A 21,564-nucleotide genomic window follows, 5' to 3' on the forward strand; every position below is an offset into this window, starting at 1 on the left:
GCATGAAGGAGATGTTTCATTAATATTACAGCGAATGAAATATTACAGGTTCCTGAATATTTCTGTAAAATTAGATTTTTCATGACAATTACCTTGTTTTTATTCTGCAGAAAAACTCAATAAAAATGGAATAATTTTCAAACTTATATTGCCACAAAATTTCAGGACCCTACATTAAATGTTGCAGACGTTACTCCACTGTAAGTTCATTCAGCTGCCACGTCGATATTGTTGAATCAGTACAAACGTGATGGCCTCTGCTGACAAGATGTTCATACCTAAGGAAAGATGGTTTGAAAATGTGGCAGTAATCAAATCTGCATAGCAAGGTATGTCCTCAGGTTGTGAACCAAGATGGCCTCTAAATAAGTGGATTGCTTGAATATACTGAGTAAGATGCAGACAAATGTAGCTGTCTTCTGGGTTGTAGCATTGTGTAGTCTAGTAGAAGATTGCCACCTTTTCAGAGGTCCTTGCTACCTCCATCATCAGGGTGTTGGGAAAGGGTCATTGTGGAACATTTGTATCCAGAATTTGAAACAAGTGTAGAATTAAGGTCATTTTTCATAACATATTTTGTGTTCTATATGCAATTTCTCTTGGTATTACCATCATTGTGAACTGTGCAGCAGTAGGTTTAATATCTTGTTCCTAAATCCTCTTAGATGTATTACTGATATGATAGTTAAATCAGATTATGCATCATGTTCTAATTATTCTATAGAAATAAATCATTTTACCATTTTTTCTGCAGATTTTTATTCAAAAACTCAGTTCTACTACAACTTTTATATGTATTTACAAAAATATGTTTTCATATCATTGTTCAGATGTGACTGAGGTACCGTATCCACCTCTTGATATATCTGGCTGTGAAATCTACTAACAATAAAGTGAACAAGGTGACCTCCATTTAGGATATAATATACTTCAGTATAAAAACATTACACTGAAATTGTGTCATTTTTATCTTCTGACCACTTTACAGTTTTCACATAGCATTCAATGCAGACAATTCATGTAATCCAGATAACGATTTTACTTCGGTTGCATGCATGGCTTATCTGCTAAATGGGATAATTTATGATTGTAAGTTATGGATTTCCACATTCTGCATGACAGACTGAAAATTACTGGGACCTGTACTTACTAAATTTAATTTATACATAACACAACTTATCAAAATTACTGTCTGGTATGTAATGTGATCCAAATGGAGGATGCAACAAATCATGTGCTCTGAAAGTCAAGAACTTTGAAGGAAGGTTTCTTTTTACAGTTATGAAACAGATTCATACTTTCTCCTTATGTGTCTTGCCAGCAGACAAGCAAGAGTAACACCCAGCAGCTGAAACAGAAGAAACAATGCAATTTTTTGTATATACAGTGGAAATGACAAGATAATCATTAGGTTGACAGTTTGTCTACACAACTGTCAACTAATGATCAAAACACAACAGAACGACAATCTTCTGCTTTTTATTTCCTATCGCTCTTTTCAAGAGCATAGGGCCTACTTTTGAGGGTTCCTTGGTCTTTTGATGTGTGCGTTTGTGAGTAGCAAGTTACCAGCTCACTGACTCTGCACAATTGCTTGTAAGGTTCTTTTACATGCCATAAATCTACGACATGGGACGGCTGGCTTTCCTTCCCCTCCGAAGGAAGTTGTGCTACGAATTTTTATCGCACTTAAAAATCCATTGTCCTCTGTCAGGTTTGAACCTGCGAACCTTGGGTCCAGTGGCGAGCATGCTAACCACTAGTCCACTGAGGGTGACAAGAAAATATTCACAAAACATTAAATGCATACCAAACTGTCACTTGAGGGTTGATAAATATGTGAAATTATTACATTGATACATTATGTATGATCTGAAGCTTTCATGGCATCTAAATATAATGAATTCTTGTTAGGCTACTAGCTGTTTAAGGTGGTTTAATGAAGAAAACACCAAAGTTTCAAGAACTGTCCTCGTCCTCAGGGTACCCTGCCACCTTGCACATCTCGTAGCCTGGGAAGAATGTATTAATATTATATTACATTGATATATTACTTTATTTAATGACACTTTTTCAACTGCATGGATAAAATGACATTAAATGGGAGGATTACTGTGAAATTTAGAAAAATAGAGTATGAAGCAGTCATGACATTTTACAGCTTGCTAACTTATTGGGTGATAACATCCCGGCACTGACATTAAGCTAAAATAAATAGTTTGTGAAGATGTGTACCAGACGGAACCAACTCAGGTTGGGATCCAGGATAGACTTTTAGTTATAACAGTTGTGAGATTTCATATTCTATAACAGGAAACATTTTCAGATGCTCAGAGCAGACTCAGTACCTCAGGATTATTGTAATGTTTCCATTATGTTTTTATGAAAACATTATAATGGAAACAATAGTATTCAAGACTTATGGCTTTTAATAAGTTAAATTTCTACTGTGTTCTTTCGTATTCTGTCATATTTGCTCTTTGAAAGTAATATGTTGTAGTAGTAGATAGAAGCAACAATAATAATAACTGTAATTGAAGTTATCATCCATATAAAACAATGCAAAAACAAAATTACTGTTGGCAGCTATGTACTAAGACGTACGATTTGGGTAAAATATTTAGAGCATTAACTGAAGTAGAACAGGATATACAACCTTTCTTTATCACCAGGAATTCAGGTTCCAAATAATAGGTAGACATTCTACTAAGCAGCTGAATGGATATATGCTCCTCAAAAACATCCTGTACTGCAAAATACTTTACCTGAATAAAAGCTATCCCAATTCCAGCTCCCCCCAGTGTTGCAGCATGATCCATCACATATGTACCAAACTTTTTCAAACAGCCGTCTTCATAAATATTTGTTGAATTTATGTAGCATTCATCTGTACCAACTGCACCATGAGATCGTGGGCAGCATGAAAGTGGTAGAGATGTGTTGTGGAAGACACTTTCCCAGTCTGTGTAATTATTGTTTCCACAGCACTTCAGCTGAAACAAGTACATGAATGTTTTGTCCTTTTATAATTTTCAGAGTGAACAGAGTTGATTTTTAGGTTTCATTTGCAATTGATATTCATTCTAAATAAAATGATAGGAATTCATCTGAATAAAATTAGATGTAAGAAGTGTGAATTTTAAGAATATGAACAATATTTAATTTAAAATGAATGAAAAGCTTATATTTAAATATGACAGGATCTTCCAGACTGCCATTTTGTAGTAATTTCAAAAGATGTTGAAGAATGCAGAGCACTTTCCCTGCTACAACAAAATTTTCCAAGTCCTAGAGCACTGCCAGTTCCTGTTAGATGTAATTTGGTTTTCATTGTGTAAGGTGATCCAAAAAGGTGACTTTTATCGTACATCACAGTCTCAACTAATTTTTAAAGGTTAAGTGCACTTTCTATCATAAATTTCAGTATTCACACAGGCTGAGACTTTAAACCCCTGATACATATAGAGTTCTAACTACACTTTTGTCTGGTTATAAAATGCATAATATACATACAAAATTACAACATTTTATGCATTATGATAATTTATTTAGAGAGGGAGTCAGTAAGGTAAAATAAAACTTAGAAATTAGTAATCAGGCACTCAACATAGATTTGTCCCAGGAAAATAAGTATCTAGTGTGAGCTTATGTTAAGTTTACAAATGCTTTAGTTGAAAGTTAGATATACCATTAGTTAAGGCAGATATTTAAGTTCCAGTGTTTAAATCAGCATTTATGACATAACAAAATGCATGAATTTGGAAATGTATATTATTTTAACGTTTAATATATGGCATTTACATTTGACAGATGGATAGCTTTGTTCCATGGCAATAAAAATAAATGTGGCAAACAAAACATGATTTTTAAAAATGAGCCTGTCCTCTGAAATACTGCATTATTCTAGTAAAACTGTGTGATAGTTTATATGTGGAACTTAAGTCCAATGTATTTATCTGCCATATTAGACACTTATTAGTAACTAATAATCATTGACAACTTCTTAATTTTTGTGCCTACAATTTCCTTGCTAACACACATCCATTCTTTATATGAAATTCATGTCTAAAATTATTAAAATCTTTGTTTTGTTTTTTTCAGACTCTTATGGTGTGTGGGATATTGTATCAGGTTATTTTTACCAGATATGAACACAATATTTTATGTAGGGTTGGAAGTGTGAGGAAGATTAAACATTTTTATATAAAAATCTGTGCTAAGGTCATAGTGCTGCTTGAAAAAATGTGGGATGAGATCAACAGAGAAAGATCTTACTTTTTCACTTATCTCTCGCATGAACATTGATTCCCTGACTCGGTCATCCCTCCCTCACTCACTCACTTACTTGCCTGTTTATCACATGCTTAATTATTCAGTCTTTTACTCTTTTCCATTGTTCACTTATTTACCAACAGTCACTATAACATTCATTTCCTTATTTTTTCACACATTTAGTTAGTCCTTACTCAGTCACTCTCTCCCACATTCATTTGCTTACTCATTTTCTATCCTTTCATTTACGCAACTGTTCACTCGACCACTCTCTCCATCATTCTTCTGCATACTGTCACTTTTTACCTACCCCTTGCTCACCCATATTTTCTCACTTATTTACATCTACTCCCTCGCCTATCCACTCTTTGCACATGTACTCTTTTGCTCACTCCAGTTTTCCCTTCATTCACTCAATTTTTAATATATGTTGCGGTCCCTCACTCATTCATTTCTTTATAAATTCCCTCACTCCCTTGCTGCTTTATTTTCTTACTCCTGCTTTCCCCCAATTTCGTATTTATTCATTCAGCATTTCATTCTTAAGTCAAAAGTCAACAAAAATTGTAATCAACTTACCGTTGTCTGTAGGCCAAACCAAACTTCCTGTGTCTCAATACTGCTGTCATATTTGTGCATGCTTTCATTCAATTTTCCCTTAAGGAAATCACGTGCACTGTCCCTGAGCACATATCCAGCAATTCCTCCAGACAGTTCCAAGATGAACACCACAAGCAACAAAACAGAGAACTGACAAAAACCACACATTAAAAGTTAATATCAGGCTGGAGGGTAAGGAATTAAAATTTCTGAAGCTTTATTATTCAGTGTGAAGAACAGTAATTTTTGTTGCGGGATATTTCTTAAAAAATATGTAATTGTTTCTCTCCAAGAAATTTCACATTTTTATGGAACATGAAAACCTCAAATCAGCAAATATTATGTGTTCTGTTAAAGTATTAATTGTTTTTATTATCTTGGTGACTTTGCTGTTAATAAACATAATTTAGCATCAACATGTAATTAACACACCTTAATTTGTACTGACTGCTTGAACAAAAAGAACTGGTGCAAGCAGTGACTTACATAATTTTATTCTAAAGAAAATTAGATTTGGGTAAATCAAGTGTAACATAACTGGGGAGGTCCGTAGATTACAGTGCCAACCCACGAGCACCTGAACTTTAGCAGAAAGCAAACATTTGTTGTGTACTGAACAAGATATAATAATTTTAAAATTAATTTGTAAAATAGGTATTTAGTCAGATTTGATCCTTAGCAACTGGAGGACCTTGTGGTTGAGTAAGTAGTAAGGCATTGATTTGCATTATTCAGACTGAAATTCAAATACTTACTGTCAAAATCATGCAGTGGTTCTCCTTCACAGCTCCACAGCACCCAAAGAAAGAAACAATGAGTACAATAGCACCAACTGCAATAAGTAGCGCTGGTGCTGAGAAGAATTTGTCATCTAGAAAGTAACTGTAGCTGTGATAATAGGATTGAATTACTGCTCCAACACAGAGAACCACAACACCTGTGATCTGAAACAAATAAAAACAAAGGAAAAAGGGGTAACTTCAGCAGCTTCAAAGTTTTTCTCATTTAATATTTGGAAGAAAACCTCAGAGGATGATACTACTGAGGGACCTATGCACAGGCAACAGAATAATATTAAAATGGTGTGTGAAGATGTTAAATGCATTGCAATGGCTCAGGATACAATCCATTGGCAAGTGTCATGTGATCAAAAAATCACTGGGTACCATAATAATAACAGGAAAACACTGGGGATTTCTGGTTCTTGTGGTGAAGACGCCATTGTCCTGGGTTGTGAAGCTGTGTGAACATATTGGTCGATTCGAATATTTTGAAGAATAATACAACATGCATCTTCAGGCATTCAAATTTTTGTAATAGTACTGTATCATTCTGTATGATACACCATCACTGCCTGCATTACATATTTAATCTCAAAAGAATTACATATGAACATTAGTTAAAGAAATATTTGCCTTTGTACCTTAGTAGAATTTTAATAACTTTCATTAAATTTCAGTGAACTATCTTTATTTAAATTGGCAGGTGGCTACGGTAAGAGTGAATTGGCCCCAGGTCGTAAAAATGTAGGACCCCTGACATAGATGGTGTGAACCACCTTCACTACTTTCATCACACGGGCGTTTTCTGTGGTTGTTTGTTCAACTTCGACATTGTAAGGCCATCCCATTCATTCTTTTGCGTGTTCTGCACTTTTACGTCGTTTGTCATCGATCACGTGCTTCGTGTGCGATAAAGCCGTATCTTGTGACACGTAGAGCGAGCGACATTGAATCCTGACCTGAATTATACAAGGGTTTTCCTATGCAGTCATTCCGATATAGCCTCATCATCCACCATGCCCAAAAGAGAAGAAGGAAAGAAATGTTTTCATCTCAATATATTTCCTAATTTTTGTAGAGCCCAGAGACGTTGGATCATATCTAGAGCCGTTTTTATCCAGTTCTCACACAGTATTTTGCAGTCAGATATGTGAAAAATACTGTGTTCGAAAAAAATGAAACAATATGCAAGTACAAGTTTTCACGTTTCCAGTAGTACTCTATTTTACATTTTCTCTTACAAATGGCCACGTCTCGGACTGTATATTCACGTGGAATGTTCGTTAGGAACAGTTTTAAATGTGTCAGTTGTACTTTCTTCACGGTCCTTATCTAATCAAATTGTCAGAGCTGGGGACCATATGTTAAAATGCTGTAACCGGGCAAACCTTGCTTTGATGTTCGTGTCCACACTCCACCTTTATTGTTGGTATTTTACGGCTTATATTAGTTTGGCATTTATGACCTGTGACATGTGGTAGTTTCCAATGTCTGGCGTCGGTTTGCGATTTAGGACTTGCAAGATTAAGGAGTTTCACATATCCCAATTGTTAATTTCTTTCAAAGTGTTTTTGTACTTTATTCTTTTGACGGAAGGCCGCGTGGGCAAGTCGTGATATTGTTTTCAAAATATTAGTATTAAGGAGTTGCCTTTAAGAGAGTAGACATTGTGCATGCGTGTTGAGATTGACAGCCGATGAGTTTTGTGTAAATGCAGGTGTACAGCCTAGTGAGAAGGCTATTCATTCTGTTTGAAATGATTTAATAAAGTATATGGCAGTGCAAGAGAAGTTTTGCTACACATGATTTGTATTCTTTATTAGAAAATATTTTAAGTCTGTATAACTACATATATCCGAAGGACTGTCTTGTGTGAGAGAATTGTAGAGAGAACTTTCGAAGGAGATGGACGTTTCGATATCAGAATTGGAGAGATATACCATTCTAGATCCTCCGGGAACTGACTCTCTACCTCTGTGAGGTGTCTTCAATCAACAGCCCGTTAAGCGACCCTTGAGACGAACACTGAGCAAACCGGTTCGAGAATGTGGAACGGTTATAATGCATCGCCAATTCCGACCTCTCCCAAAATGGAATAACTTGAGTACTCAAAACGAAGTTTAAAAATTGTCCTCCAATTCTAGAGTCTAAAGAAAACAACGGCTACACACGAAAGTCGGCAAACATATTGAACTTTCTATCAAAATACAATCATCAATTTTGAGAATCTCCAATTCATTACAAAAGAAATACACTGTTGTATACTAAAACACAGAGGTCCTTATCGTCTTTACTAGCGCCCACAACTGGACACGATACTTAGCTATTCTCAAGCTTTCTGCCTAAGATGTAGCTGACATCTTCACGGTCTTCATAATGATTGGATTCGGTGAGCCTCTCAACCAAAATCCTGCACGATTTTTTTATCGCTCGCATCCCAGACTATCGCAATCCCCTAAATTCCACTACTGTACCATTACAAAGCGACCTATGTAAGTACCATGGTTCCTTGTTACGTAGTATTCTGAATTGTCGATTTCATCATTCTTAGGTCCAGATATTTTCGTTATAATTGAAAGTTATGTTCTTCCTTTGGAGTAAGAGACCGGGTTTCATATCCATGTGAAACAAGCGATACCATTATTGTCTGGGAGAGAGAGAGAGAAATCAATTTGAACTAAACAAGAATTGTCTGAATTTCATCATTCCAGTAAACAGATTATCTCAAGTGCAGAAAAATTCGTTACATTAGCCAACTTCAATAGTTACTACAAATCCGATTTATGTTTTTATTTCAAGGCAAGTCAGATTCCAACCCAAGATCTTACCAACTCCACTGAGCAGGGCCCTTCTTGAGAAGCTTATAGTCGCCCGGCTCGTCAGTAAATTTCCCGTCGTTGATTATCATGTTTACAATAGCCTGCCACTCGTCCGTACCCTGAACCAGATGACCCCAGTCTACACTATCTTGCCCTATTTCTTAAACATTACTTTTGATATCCTCCAGTTTTATACCCAGATCTTCCGAATGACCTCTGCCCTTCAAGCTTTCCAACCATAACTCTAAACGTATTTCACTCCTCCCCTATGAGTGCTACATGACGAACCCATCTCAGAGTACGAATTACTCAAGACATTCAGGAAATGAATAGTAAGAATACTAACATGCTCATTTTGACGTTTGGTACCACCAAGTCATGCCCTGTTTTGAGCAAGGTTTGTTGTGCAAATGGGGCAGAGTTTATAGCTACTATAACAGTACAGCCTTGGGGGCTGATAAAAGTTACCACATATTATACTTTATCTTATGACCTAGCTTCCTTGTTGTACTTGGCGAGTTGTAATCAAGTTTCATGAAAAATGGCTGAAACGTGTCCTTGTCGAAAGAAATATGCATACAAGAGAGGAAATGTGTACGATACTCCATTTGGAGTACACATATTTTCTAAACGTGCTCTTTGCGATTTTATGTAAGTCGTAGTTACTGATTTTTTTCCTAAAAATATTGTTGCAGCTGCTTTCATTACTTACGCTTAAGATGAAAAAGAAACAAGAAACAAATTTTAAAGTTACTGAATTTAGACTGCGATGGAATCATATGTCTTATGTTGTAACCACTGTACTTTTAGACAAACTTACTTTTATTCATATATTACATAAATAAATTTAATTTTAGTATGTAGCGAAGTACCTACAAAGATAATTCGTTGTTACTACTGACTCGGAACGTTCTTGTCTGAAATGCTGTTGCACAGAGTTACGTGTTAAACAACAAACAGAAATTCAGGGGTTGTGGCCTTAAGCTAATTTCAGCACATTATTATGATGAATATTCAGGCTACACTGCATCACAGACATTATCTTTTCACATACTCGACAAAGGGCAAAGTGCAGTTTAAGTATGATTACACTCACCACAAATAACAGGTTGAAACTGAAGAGAAGATACTTTAGACATGCTGGACCACCACTTAAATTCATTGTAACTTAAGCGATCTCACTAAAATTCACCGAAAATAATGGAGTAATGTACAGCAGCCACCACACCACACACGTAATTATCACTGTCTGGAACACAAAGTACGTGGCGAACAATTCCGACGTATAGCGTGCACAGTAATAGTCACGAGAGTAATGGCGTGAACCGTGTTAGGCTAGGGACCCACTGGCGCGACTAGCCGCGCGCGACAACACTAGACACGCCGCACGCGGCTAGTCGCGCCAGTGGGTCCCTAGCCACGTGGTGTTGGTAATCTGACGGAAAAGCGCAAGCAAAGTCAGTCGTAACACACACACACACACACACATATTTTTCTTACTACTTGGAATTTGATTAGGCTTTATAAAGGGCATGTCCTCTAGATATTTAAGGTGGGAGGATGGCAGCTGTGTTTAATCTTCGCAACAGTACGACTGGCGTTTTGTGCTTGTTTATTCTTATTTCACGACGAGCAGGTTGGTGTAGGGATAGCTTTATATTACATTAAAATACGCATTACATCAAACGTCGCGGTAGAGTAGGTAGCATTCTTGCTTCATATTCGGCAGGTCCCTGGTTGAAACCTCGGCCTGGAGATCGGCTATCCTCACTGAGAGTTTTCATGGGTTTGCTCAGCCCTTCCAGTCTAATGCTGGGATAGTAACTTAAATTAGGCCACAGCCGCTACCTTCCATATCCTTTCTAGTTCGTTTGTAATTAATCAACCTATTATTCAACTCTATTGTCTGTAGAGCTGACAATATCGGCAAATAAACCACAAATAATTGATATAAAATGCACATTCTTGCAAATTCGGTCACTCACAGGTAACATAATTCTCCATCAGTGGCCCCGGTCCTGAACTAATTCAGTTTAGTCCAGTATAGCCTGTATTTGATCTATTTTAATATTATTTTCCTGTCTAGATCCCTCTTTTCCAAGTGCCTACTCTTCAAGGGGTTTCTCGAAATACTCGATATTCGTTGCTTTCTCATCGAAATGCATGCACAGATCGTCGTTAACTTCTTTCATTTAACTTTTCTGACAATGAAAATGGAGCGTAGTTAATTCTGGTTTCCTCATTCGCCATTCAGTTGGCCTCTCTTCATTACAGACAGTTCCTGAAGATGTCTGTCTTCTGGATTGTTGCTCCGTGAAGTCTGGTAGAAGTTTAGCAGTGTTTCAGAGGTCCTTGCTGCCACCATCATTAGGGCGATGATGATGGAGGCAACATGCACCCTTGAAACGTCAGTGAACTTCTACCAGACTACACAGCACAAAAACCAAAAAGCATCGTCCTCATACTCACCGTCGTTGAGTCTCAAAAATTTCCTGTTCGAAAATCGTTTAAATAAAACATTGCTTTTGTTAATGTCGTCCCTTGTAATCGTTTAAATATTGACAGATCGCCCGGGAAATTGTGTGTATAGTACTAATAAGATAACAAGCAACAGGGATTAGACGGATATCTTCGAGCAGTGCACTGACCTAAGTCGTTTATCAGATGTGAATGATCACGAGTTCAGTGGTTCCCTGTGCTAATGGTCAATTCTCCCGTCCCCAGGGCAACAGAGAAGGCCCTAATTCGAATCAAGTTCTTTCTGTGAAGGAATCCAATGATCGTTTAACTTCATCCAAGATGGAACTCTGCAGCACATTTATTTGTATTTTGAGCAGAAGTTTTTCGTTGCAGCGTAGGCCTCAGTAGCAGCCAGAGGCTCTGTGTAAGCTCCTGCCGTGATACGTTCGTTGTTGGTAGTCTAAAGCCGTGTTGCTTTAAAAAGCACTGAAAATCAGTATACATAAAGCAGTTTTGTCAATTATTGTGTTGTTATAAAACTTGATACCTTACTTTGGAGTTAGAACAAAATTCAACAGTTAAGTCACTATACTGACTGAGCTACCCGACTTATTTAATCACAAAAATGAGACTAGAAAGAACGCGATTGTCGTAAAGCAGTATTTTTTTCAAGTGCGACATAAGAAAACGCCTGAAGCGCTAGATGGAATTTACGAACTGGCATAAATGAAGGCGTGGACAGAGAGTGTTCTGCGAACTGCGAGTCGAGGAACACTGGTCTATCCGGTCTTCCTGATAAAGTAAAGAAAGGAGGCTAAAACATCTCGGTGAAAACGTACAACTGGCGTTCCATTTCTCTTTGCGACCTTTCAAATCTCATTGGCATTGAAGGCGGTTTGTCTTCTGGGTTGTTGCGCCGTGCAGTCTAGTAGAAGTTTACCGACGTTTCATATGTGCTTGTTGCCTCCATCATCAGGGCGGTAAACGTCGGCAAATTTCTACCAGACTACTTGGCGCAATTCCCCAGCGCGGGAACCTGAAATGCCTCTCATTTATATTGATGTTTATTTATTGTAGATACAAATTTATGTTTACAAAGTTAATCACACTGCGTAGAGACAACCTTTTTTGACGTAAATACGTCTATACGGAAGGGTCATTCGACAAAAACAGCGTTAAAAGATGTGTAAGATCCATACCAACAACGTGTAAATATGGACCGACAATGGTCAGCTTTTATATGAACTCCTGCGTGCATAACAATGCAAGAAAAAGGATTCGAATTTCTAACACACGCCTGCAACAATATTAGCTGAGCATGACCTAAGGCTCTTTTCTCATTTATTATGCATTACCTAAGAAACTAGTTGTTATGTCATCTGTTTATTCGGCATTGTTGTGTTTCATTACTGCCGTCAACAATCCGCTTTCGTTATAGTGGAAAGAGCTGAGCTGTGAATCGCTTGTAGAAGTGCGTCGTAGAGTAGATAATATTTTGCTGTTAAAAACGTTTTAGAATATCACAATTACTTATCTTATATAAGAATTATTAAGAAATCTGTGATACTGCCCTCCACTCTCTCCATTTTAGTTTTGATTAAATTGGTCATTGCGGGTGGACATCGTGGTCTGTTACAATTAAATAAAGTTTGAGATAAGGGATTTCTATTTATCATTATTGTTCATCACATTTAATGTTTTCATCTGCATTTGTGAAATCGTGTAAGAGAATTAGGCTTGTCTTCTTTTGACGTAAATACGTCTATACGGAAGAGTCTAAAATGACTACTCTAAATGTACAGAGTTTAAAAACTCATGTGCAAGACATAGCAACGGATACAGTGATAACTGTTACCGATATCCTGGCGCTCACCGAAACGTGGATGCACAACAATGAAACTGTAAATTTGGAATGTTATAAATGCATCACGTAATCAATATTTTGTTCATTTTAATTTAGTTGGATGTTGTCATATTTGAACATCCCACTTATTAAAAAAGTGTAATTTTGAGGACAGTTTGTCTTTATCTGTAGTCGATGGTTCCATTGCCCAAATTTTTGCTATAACAAGAACCACCATGATGCTGCAGTACTAAAACATAAAAATGAGTACACGAATTTGAATGTTTATGAGTTATACTAAAATTTGTAGAAACATTCCGGGAATTCCGCAGCCGTTCACAAAGGTCAAAAGTAAAATTTTGACTGACACGTAAAAATTATTATGCTATGACTAAAATGGCTTCTCATAATTTGAAATCGAAAAGCTGGCAGTATTATGCTTCTTCTAACACGTTCCGAGATCTGGAAAGTATGGATCATTTAATCCGCACTCTAAATTTCTCACGACTGTAAAACACATCATAATTTACAGATTCAACTTTTCATAAATAATATCACATTGGCTGTTACGGATAGTATTATTACACATAATGGAGTAGTCTAGAAATTAACTTGAGACGAAGAAAATTAAATTTAAACTTGGACGAGGGAGTCAAATGTTAACAATATGAAATTCATTAATTTGTTCTCAACGGGACATGCTGGTAAGAACAAAGTGTCTACCTAAAATCTCACTGAACATAATCTTAGACAAAGATATATTTTCATTGTTTGAGAACAAATTGAATAAAGTAATTAGTTATTACAATACCAATAAGTGTATAATAAGAATTCATTTGTGCGAACACCAATACATTGCGGGCGCCAGTAATTGACAGGTTACATTCTTATTTTTATTGTACTTATCTTAAGGATAGGACTGCATAGACTGCTTCGCCCCAGGCCTCGCATCACACTGGGGATACACAATAGACTATGAATGCATCAGAAATTCGCCGTGAACAGCATCCCATTAGTATAGCCCACACAAATTTCTGTGCATCTTCATTTTAACTTTCCCGCTTCATAATAAATCATGTTCTCACAACTGTTTCCTTGCATAGGTACAATTCCTGCAATCTGTTAACGTGCTCGATTGTTCCTGTGCAAGTCTGAAATACAGTACAGTTCTATAAATTCTAATTAAAATTAATATAACGTATCCAGAAAAATATGTTAACAAATATATTGCGCAATTACTGGGCTATTTTTGCTTATTATTTGTTTACGAAAGTAGTGCGCACCGTATTTGTCTGTGCATGCGTATTAATACAGAATTCCAGGGAGCTTGTCATCTGACATAGAGTAGGGCGGATATTGTGTAAGTTGAATGCTGGAAGGTTCTACCGTACATATAAGGAAGATTTAACTGTTACAGTTTATTTGTAAAGCTCGAGGACATCTATCTTTGAAATATATATATTTCTATTTCAGATTTAAACGAAAGAGAAGATTAACTGATATCAAAATGGTATCCGGCGGCATGACCTGTGTCAAATACGTGCTATTTGTTTTTAACCTTATATTTGCCGTAAGTATATGTAATTGTATGTTTATAAAATTTTATGTGCAAAATTTAAGGAACTTTATTTGGCCAACTTAAAAATGTTCACTATATATCTGCTGTTTTAATACTATATTTCTACATTTCAGGTATCTGGCATTGCAATTCTTGTCACTGGTGCCATTGTTCAGAATTTTTACTCCAATTACACGGATTTCATTCATGGAAAATTCTTCGTTGGTCCAGTTTTGCTCATTGTTGTGGGAGTTGTTGTCTTCGTGGTTGCATTTTTTGGTTGCTGTGGTGCTGTTAAAGAAAACCACTGCATGATCATGACTGTAAGTTAATGTGGCTCCTATGGTTTTCTTATTTAAAGATGTTGTTTTTGAGGTTATATTAAAGTAGGAGTAGCTCTCTGAACACCTCATTCAGTACACCATAGTCACTTAATTTGTATACTTTTTGGTACAATTTATGTATCGCAATCTTTCATCCTGCTTATGTAATATATGCAGTATGTCACTTTTTGCACATATTACTGTATGTACATACATTACATACATGATGATAGATTTTGAGAAACAAAAGTATACAAATACAGTGGTGTAATAATTGTAAAGGACCAAAGACGCAAGAAATCTAAAATATATATTTTATGTAGAGTGACAGCATATTTTATCTGGTGATCTTCTTACACAGTAAAATATGTTAATTTTGTTAAAACAATGGTAAGGAACTGAGTATACTCAGATTTTAAAAGTTTAATTCTGTTCTTTGTTGTTAATAACTTCTAAAATCAGTATATATAATTTTGTAGATATTTAAACAATAGTTCAAACCAAATGGAGATGTGGACACTGAAGATTATCTACTCTAGATGGAAACACATTTGTCAGTTACCGTGGTAGACTGACATACATTTAATAACAGCTGTTGGTATTTTTATAAAATTACTGTTGGAGATATGTTGCAACTTTACATTTTTCTTGATTCTTTTTTTATTTTTTTTGCAGTTTTCATTTTAGACAGGTTTCTTTTATGATTCATACTTTTCAGCCGCGTTGGCATACCTATCAGAAGAGCTCAAAATGAGCTGAGAAGAATGGAACCCAACCCTGAAATACATTTAACTCATTTTCATTATTGACAAAGTTCTGTACTTCATTTAAGACATTAATGAAGGATGGGTTGGGATGTTTGTAGAAAAGGTATTCCAACAAAAAGAAAATTGAATAAACATTAATCTGAATCTTTGTTTATCAGACACAAGCTTTTATGAGTTATCATTATGTACTTCCATAACTTCTAATGAACGTGGTTTTAACCAGATGAACCTCATAATGACTAATACAGGACAAGCCTAATGATGAAACCTTAATGACCATATGATTAATCTCAGTAGAGCAAAGCTCAGTGTTGACAAGCTGTAGATCATTAGTGACACAGTCCTCATAATCTGAATGCAATGATGCCCTTGGCATGATTCTTACACATTGGCTCAAATGGACTGGAACAGTGGGACCTGCTAATGCCAGAGCCCACATTTGGACATAATTGTGAGCCAGTCTTCATTATAGATTTGTAACACTGGATATTTTACAGTGAAGGATTATCTTTTGCCCAAACCCCAGGCTGAATACTTATAACTTTGCTGTTTATGACTGCCTTGTTTAATGTATTTAAACTAACTTCCATATCTGTTTCATTTGAAATCCAAATACTTCAGCAGTGACACTGGATGTGTTAAAGACCATACTTCTTTGTAGTTTGCAGGTTTTCTTCTTGTTCTCTTTGGACTTGAGCTGGCTGGTGGTATCACAGGCTATGTGCTACAGGATGACGTTGAAAGTATGCTACAGACTGCCCTCAACAAATCGATGAGCAAATACTCTTACAACAAAGAGGTCACAAAATCCTGGGATATTATGCAGCATGATGTAAGTACAGTATGTCACAGTAGCTGGCTGTCTTGCCTTGTTTTATGTGGTCACTTTATTAAGGTGATGAGATTGGTCTGTGGGCGTAGATGGACCATGTGTTATGAAGATACAAACAGTATATATAATTGAGGATTTGATATGACATGCAACTGAAGACACGCAGGAGAACAGTGATGGAGTATATTGTATTGTATACTGGGGTACTTCTGAAGAAAATGCTCAAAACATTAATGTATAAAAAAACATTACTTTGTAGAATTTGAGGTTCTTATAGCATTGAGTTCAAAGATGGCTGTCTTCTGGGTTGTGCTATGTTGTCTACTGTACTACAGTTCAGAAGATGGCCATCTTCAAAATTTGACTTTATTTTCACACTTTTTTGTTATTCATCCACAACTGATCGAACAGATTGGACATCCAGATGTATAATATATTTAGTTGATGTTTACAACATAGTTCCTTACTTGTAGCTTCTTTTACCAAAATGATATTCTTCCACAGTCTGGATGTATGATGTCACTACTTATAATTTAGACTGAAATTTGGAAATGAGTGATGTCTGTATACCTTGAGTGCAACATCTACATTGAACTGCCAAATTACTCCCTTTTTTATGAAAATGTTTAAATCTTTCCATCTGATCGTTAGGGTTTTCACATTTTTGCTGATTTATTGCAGAGAAAACTGGATTTATATTTTTTTCTTGTTGCTAAGTTTGTATGAACATATTTGGATCCAAGTTAGTTGCAGAGAGTAAAACATGATTTTAGCAGTCAAACTGGAGTAAAAGGGCGGATCGTGGGGCCTAACTATTTGATGGGGACAGATTCAAACTAGCCACTGCTATTCGTGATGCTCCCCCTGGGTTTGTTATACGTATTGATAATGCATTTATTTCCTTTTTCTGTTTCACTTAGCTGACTTGCTGTGGCACTAACGGAGCTGAAGATTGGTTTAACGTGTACTACAAGAACCACACCCTGCCTGATACTTGCTGTCCCAATGCATCTCCATGTGAATATAGTAACAAAGATCATTATGTTGATGGTTGCCTGTCATTACTGGAAGATAAAGTCAAACACTATGCTCTTCTTCTGGGTGGAGTTGGAATTGGTGTTGCCTTCATTCAGGTAAATATGCAGTTCATATAACAGCAAGTCTGTACTAACCAGGCAGTAAATGCATACTAATCAAATATTAAAATCAGTTAGTGGGAATTAGTCTTAATATCGAAAACAACTCGTAAAACTATATGGGATATTTGAATATAACCGAGAGTGGAAAGATATATTCCTCTGGAGTGTACAGATCTTCCTGATGCATTCTGTACCTCATTGAATGTACAAGTCTATTGTGTAACTAATCATGCTGCATAACACAGTTTTCTTGAAATTAGTGAACTTCGTTCAAATGTTGTACAGAGCATAACTTTTATTAAACACATTTCTCAGTTTAATATTTTGTCAGATTTTCCCCAGAAATATATTTAATTCCTTACTAGTTGGCTTTCTATCCTACCTAGATTAGAAAAGTCATCAGAATTGAAGGCAGAGATTTCCAAAGAAAAGATGAGGCATGGGTGGGGGAAGAAGAAATTGTGTTTCCACCAAAGTACAATTATTCCTCAGTTCCCATATTTCCAGAAAACTTAAAAGACTGTTCTTTATTTGTTGCAGTTGATTGGTGTGATTTTTGCCTGCTGCCTGGCCAAATCCATTCGGAAGGAATATGAAACTGTGTAATTTAAAAGTATTGAATCTTAAAAAGATTGAATACATGTCTCAAAAGTAAACTGAACAGATTCGTATAATCATTGGAAATGGAAGCATTGAACGATTCATTAAAACACTTGGCAATCTTAAAACTTTTGCATACCGTGTAGTGTATTAGAATATAAAATAAGCAAACAAACAACTATTAACACTATAATTGCCATACGCATTTCAACCTCAAAAGGTCATCATCAGTGGCATCTGGGAAATTAATTCATTTAATCAAATGGTTTAAACTGGATTTAAAAATAAATAATGAATAGGACATTTGATGAAAAGTATTTCAAGTGACACTGCAGTAGATGATGTTATTCACAAGGGTTGAACTCTGCACTTAGCTATTGATCCGTTGGTCCAGTGGCCATAGCTGGTCTCCAGAGTTCACAGGTACGGAAGGCACAACCACAGCTCGCCGCAGACCAGCTACGGCCACCAGACCATCCAATCAATAGTTAAGTGCAGAGTCCAACCCTTGTGAATACCAACATCTAGTGCAGTGTCGCTTGAAATACTTTTCTTAACTACCCTATTCATTATTTAATTTGTAAATACAGTTTAAACCATTTTATTAAATGAATTAATTTCCCTGATGCCACTGATGATGACCTCTTGAGGTTGAAACGCGTATGGCAATAGTGTCTTTTATATAGTGTTAATAGTTGTTTGTTGCTTATTTTATACACTTGGCAATTTTTCAAATTTTATAACTGAAGATTTTCATTTCAGACTTGTACTGGAAGTAAAACTATTACAAGCCACTAGTTTTTTCCATGTAAGAGAGTGTGTTCATGGTGATAAAATAAAGATTCAGTTCTGGATAATTTTTTTAAGGTACACAACTCAGTTATTCCTTAAGAAAAATAAAGTGCCCAATTTACTAGATGGGTGCTTTGTTCATAAAATGGCATTAGTGAAACAATTTCTAAGCCATTTTTGATGACTATTTTTACTTTGTGGTAATATTCTGATTCATGAACATGCTGTGAACAAAAGTAATGCCTCTGATAAAGTTGATGAGAGTGCAGAAGCTGTTGTGTATGGTTGATCAGTGACATACCATTTCATTATGCAGCCATTCTCTCTTTGGTAATTAAAACAACTGCACAGAACTATATCAAATATATATTATCAGTTCCAGTTCTCATTAAGTTGTGCTCATATTGATTTACATTTGACGAAGAGTGATTGTAGTTCATAGCACTACTTCAAAGTTCCACTTGACATAAAACTTACCATGTTGTCCTGGAACATGGTACTTGACCTTTGTTGGTGAGGAAAGATGCAGTCTGCTTGGTAGACATTTCTGCCTAAAATAAGTGTGCTCTTCATTGTAACTTAATAGTGCTTAATATAAAATCTGTTAGGAATTCTCAGTGTAACATTTTCTCCATTTTTAAGCTAGGTTTGGAAAAAAAGTGATATGACTAAAAATTAATAAAAAAGAACTTGTAATGTACACATAGACTTAATAACAACCTGTTCTTTGAGAAACTTGTTAATATTGTATCCTACGTATTTGTTTCCATAGTGGGGATGATATCAGGACTTCTGTGTTATATGTCCCTAGACCTGTTGGATCCAGTGCATGTTACTTTACATGCAATTTCCCTTTCCTCAACTGTGATGGAAGGGATAAAATTTTGTGAATGTTGACTTTCATTAATTTGTCTCCTCTGACCATCAAAGTTGTCTGGCACATGCGTACTATTTGTCTCTGAAATATTCTTTCACCATTTGCTTTTCCAAGGTCAAATATAGTATATCAGAAAGCAGTAGTGCATCAAATTTTCCTATAACCAATTCTAAATGATTGTCTGAAATTGGTAAGTTATTGTGAATGTCATGAAGATTTGGTTTCCATTTTGTTCAGTGAACAGCAGATTCTGTCATTCTGTTTTATATCATCTGCCATAAGTCATCTCACTTTGCACATTAATTTACAGATTTCCTTTGGTTCATAGAGTAAACTTTGGCTATTTTTCCAAACCTTTTTAAACTGGTGTTAGTAGTGAAGGGGCAGTATATTTTGTTGGAGATACAGACATTTGAAAATATTGTTAGTAGGTTTTGTAAAATGCCATGGGAGGGAAATATTTCCAGATGTATGTTCTGTTATTTTATATCATACAGACAAATAGTATATGGTAGGGTTTATTATAATGACCAGTTCCTGGTCCTTAATTCAAGTAAATTTTTTCTGGCCATTTTACACATTTCTTACTTTCAGTACAGGTCTGAGATGAAACTGATGCAACATACTGTATGGTATTACAAGCTATTTGCCCTACAGAAAAAGGTGAATGACTTTGAAGTTGATAAAGTATGATAAAGGACTTTACTGTATTTTGCTCTCATAAAATTAATAGTATAAGTCTATTTCTAGATGTGTTTTTGTAGTTTAGTTCTATGTTAGTTTACACGTATAATACATAGTAATGTCTCATGTGTTTTGTAGAATTTGGTATCTCGGTTGTCCTTTGTTTCTGAAAACTTGTGGTTTATATATAGCTACAGGTATTGTCTGACCTTGAGTTTTGTATTTGCATAATGAATCTCTTTATATAATATTTCTATGCAATTTTGTTACTTAAATTTAATTTTACTGATAATACAATTGTTACACATATATCTGTACGAAGGTTGGTTTAGTTTCTGTGGAGGCGTAAGTATGCATTTAAGACTGATCTAGTGAGGTAATTGCACTCTTTCACTGATACTTTTAAATCTCAGTTGTGTAAAGCTGTGCACTTGGTGGTGGAAATTTTAGTCAAAGCAATGAGAGAACAAGCACTTTATTTTGTAGTTTTCGGTATTTCTTGGTTCATACAATTGTCATGGATAAAGAAATCACAATGCATATAGGATTATGACCAGTATCCTAATGCCATCACACTTAATACAGTGAATACATTTTTAATTTTAACATTATTCTGAATATTCATGGCAGTTGCCACAGATTTTTGATGTTCCATAATATTAAATGTGATATGTAAAATCTATTCTAGCATTGTAGTTTAAAGAGATAATGTATTACATGGTTACTAAATGAAGAGAATAAAAACATTACTGTAAAATGTTTGGTGTTCAGACATTGCATTCAGTTGGTAAATCATTTCCAATTAATGGTATCAACATTTTTGGAGTTGTATAAAGTGAAGCTTTTGCTGCGACTGATGTCCTTGAAAGTGTCTATATTCAGTGGCAGTGTGCTTGTCTTCTTAGCTGCCTTTTCAAGAGTTTTTGTTAGACCTTTAGCATGTAGGATATTTTCTGGTGTCCTAGACATGTACACTTGTACATAAGTTGAAAAGTGATTGGAGTTTATTTTGTATCAGCAGAACCAGGTGTAAAGACTTTTATAGTTTGGACACGTAATCAGAATGGATGCTAATGGTCAAGAAAAGTAGCAGTGGGACTGAAAATAAATGAGAAGACCAAAAGAAGGATGTATCAGTTGAAGGAAGGCAAGAATAAGGGGAAGAAAATGAAACCATAGGAATATTCATGGAATGATTAAGGGATAAATGTTAAGA

General features: G+C 35.7%; 2 protein-coding genes across 3 annotated transcripts; one reads left to right on the forward strand and one right to left on the reverse strand.

Annotated features, from left to right (window-relative positions):
* Window positions 1-734: 734 nt before the first annotated feature.
* Tsp29Fa (Tetraspanin 29Fa) lies at window positions 735-9,826 on the reverse strand. Its single transcript, XM_022085847.2, has 5 exons — window positions 9,570-9,826; window positions 5,628-5,816; window positions 4,852-5,022; window positions 2,766-2,993; window positions 735-1,348 (listed from the first exon to the last, which is right to left on the reverse strand). The coding sequence occupies exons 1-5, from the start codon at window positions 9,633-9,635 to the stop codon at window positions 1,280-1,282; spliced, it is 723 nt and encodes a 240-aa protein (XP_021941539.1). The 5' UTR covers window positions 9,636-9,826; the 3' UTR covers window positions 735-1,279.
* Window positions 9,827-13,981: 4,155 nt separating this feature from the next.
* LOC110840638 (CD63 antigen) lies at window positions 13,982-21,107 on the forward strand. 2 transcript variants are annotated; one of them, XM_022085802.2, is made up of 6 exons: window positions 13,982-14,136; window positions 14,250-14,346; window positions 14,469-14,657; window positions 16,086-16,256; window positions 17,177-17,389; window positions 17,936-21,107. In XM_022085802.2, exons 2-6 carry the CDS (start codon window positions 14,284-14,286, stop codon window positions 17,999-18,001), a joined length of 702 nt encoding a protein of 233 aa, XP_021941494.1. In that variant the 5' UTR covers window positions 13,982-14,136; window positions 14,250-14,283; the 3' UTR covers window positions 18,002-21,107. The 2 variants fall into 2 exon arrangements, with proteins under 2 accessions (XP_021941494.1, XP_087205307.1); XM_087349181.1 differs by lacking the exon at window positions 13,982-14,136 and having other exon boundaries at window positions 14,144-14,346.
* Window positions 21,108-21,564: the final 457 nt, after the last annotated feature.

The sequence above is a fragment of the Zootermopsis nevadensis genome, unplaced genomic scaffold (assembly GCF_977971745.1).
Source record: "Zootermopsis nevadensis isolate Lab colony 2312 unplaced genomic scaffold, Znev_1.0 Znev_ptg000015l, whole genome shotgun sequence".
Taxonomy (NCBI): Eukaryota; Metazoa; Arthropoda; class Insecta; order Blattodea; family Termopsidae; genus Zootermopsis; species Zootermopsis nevadensis.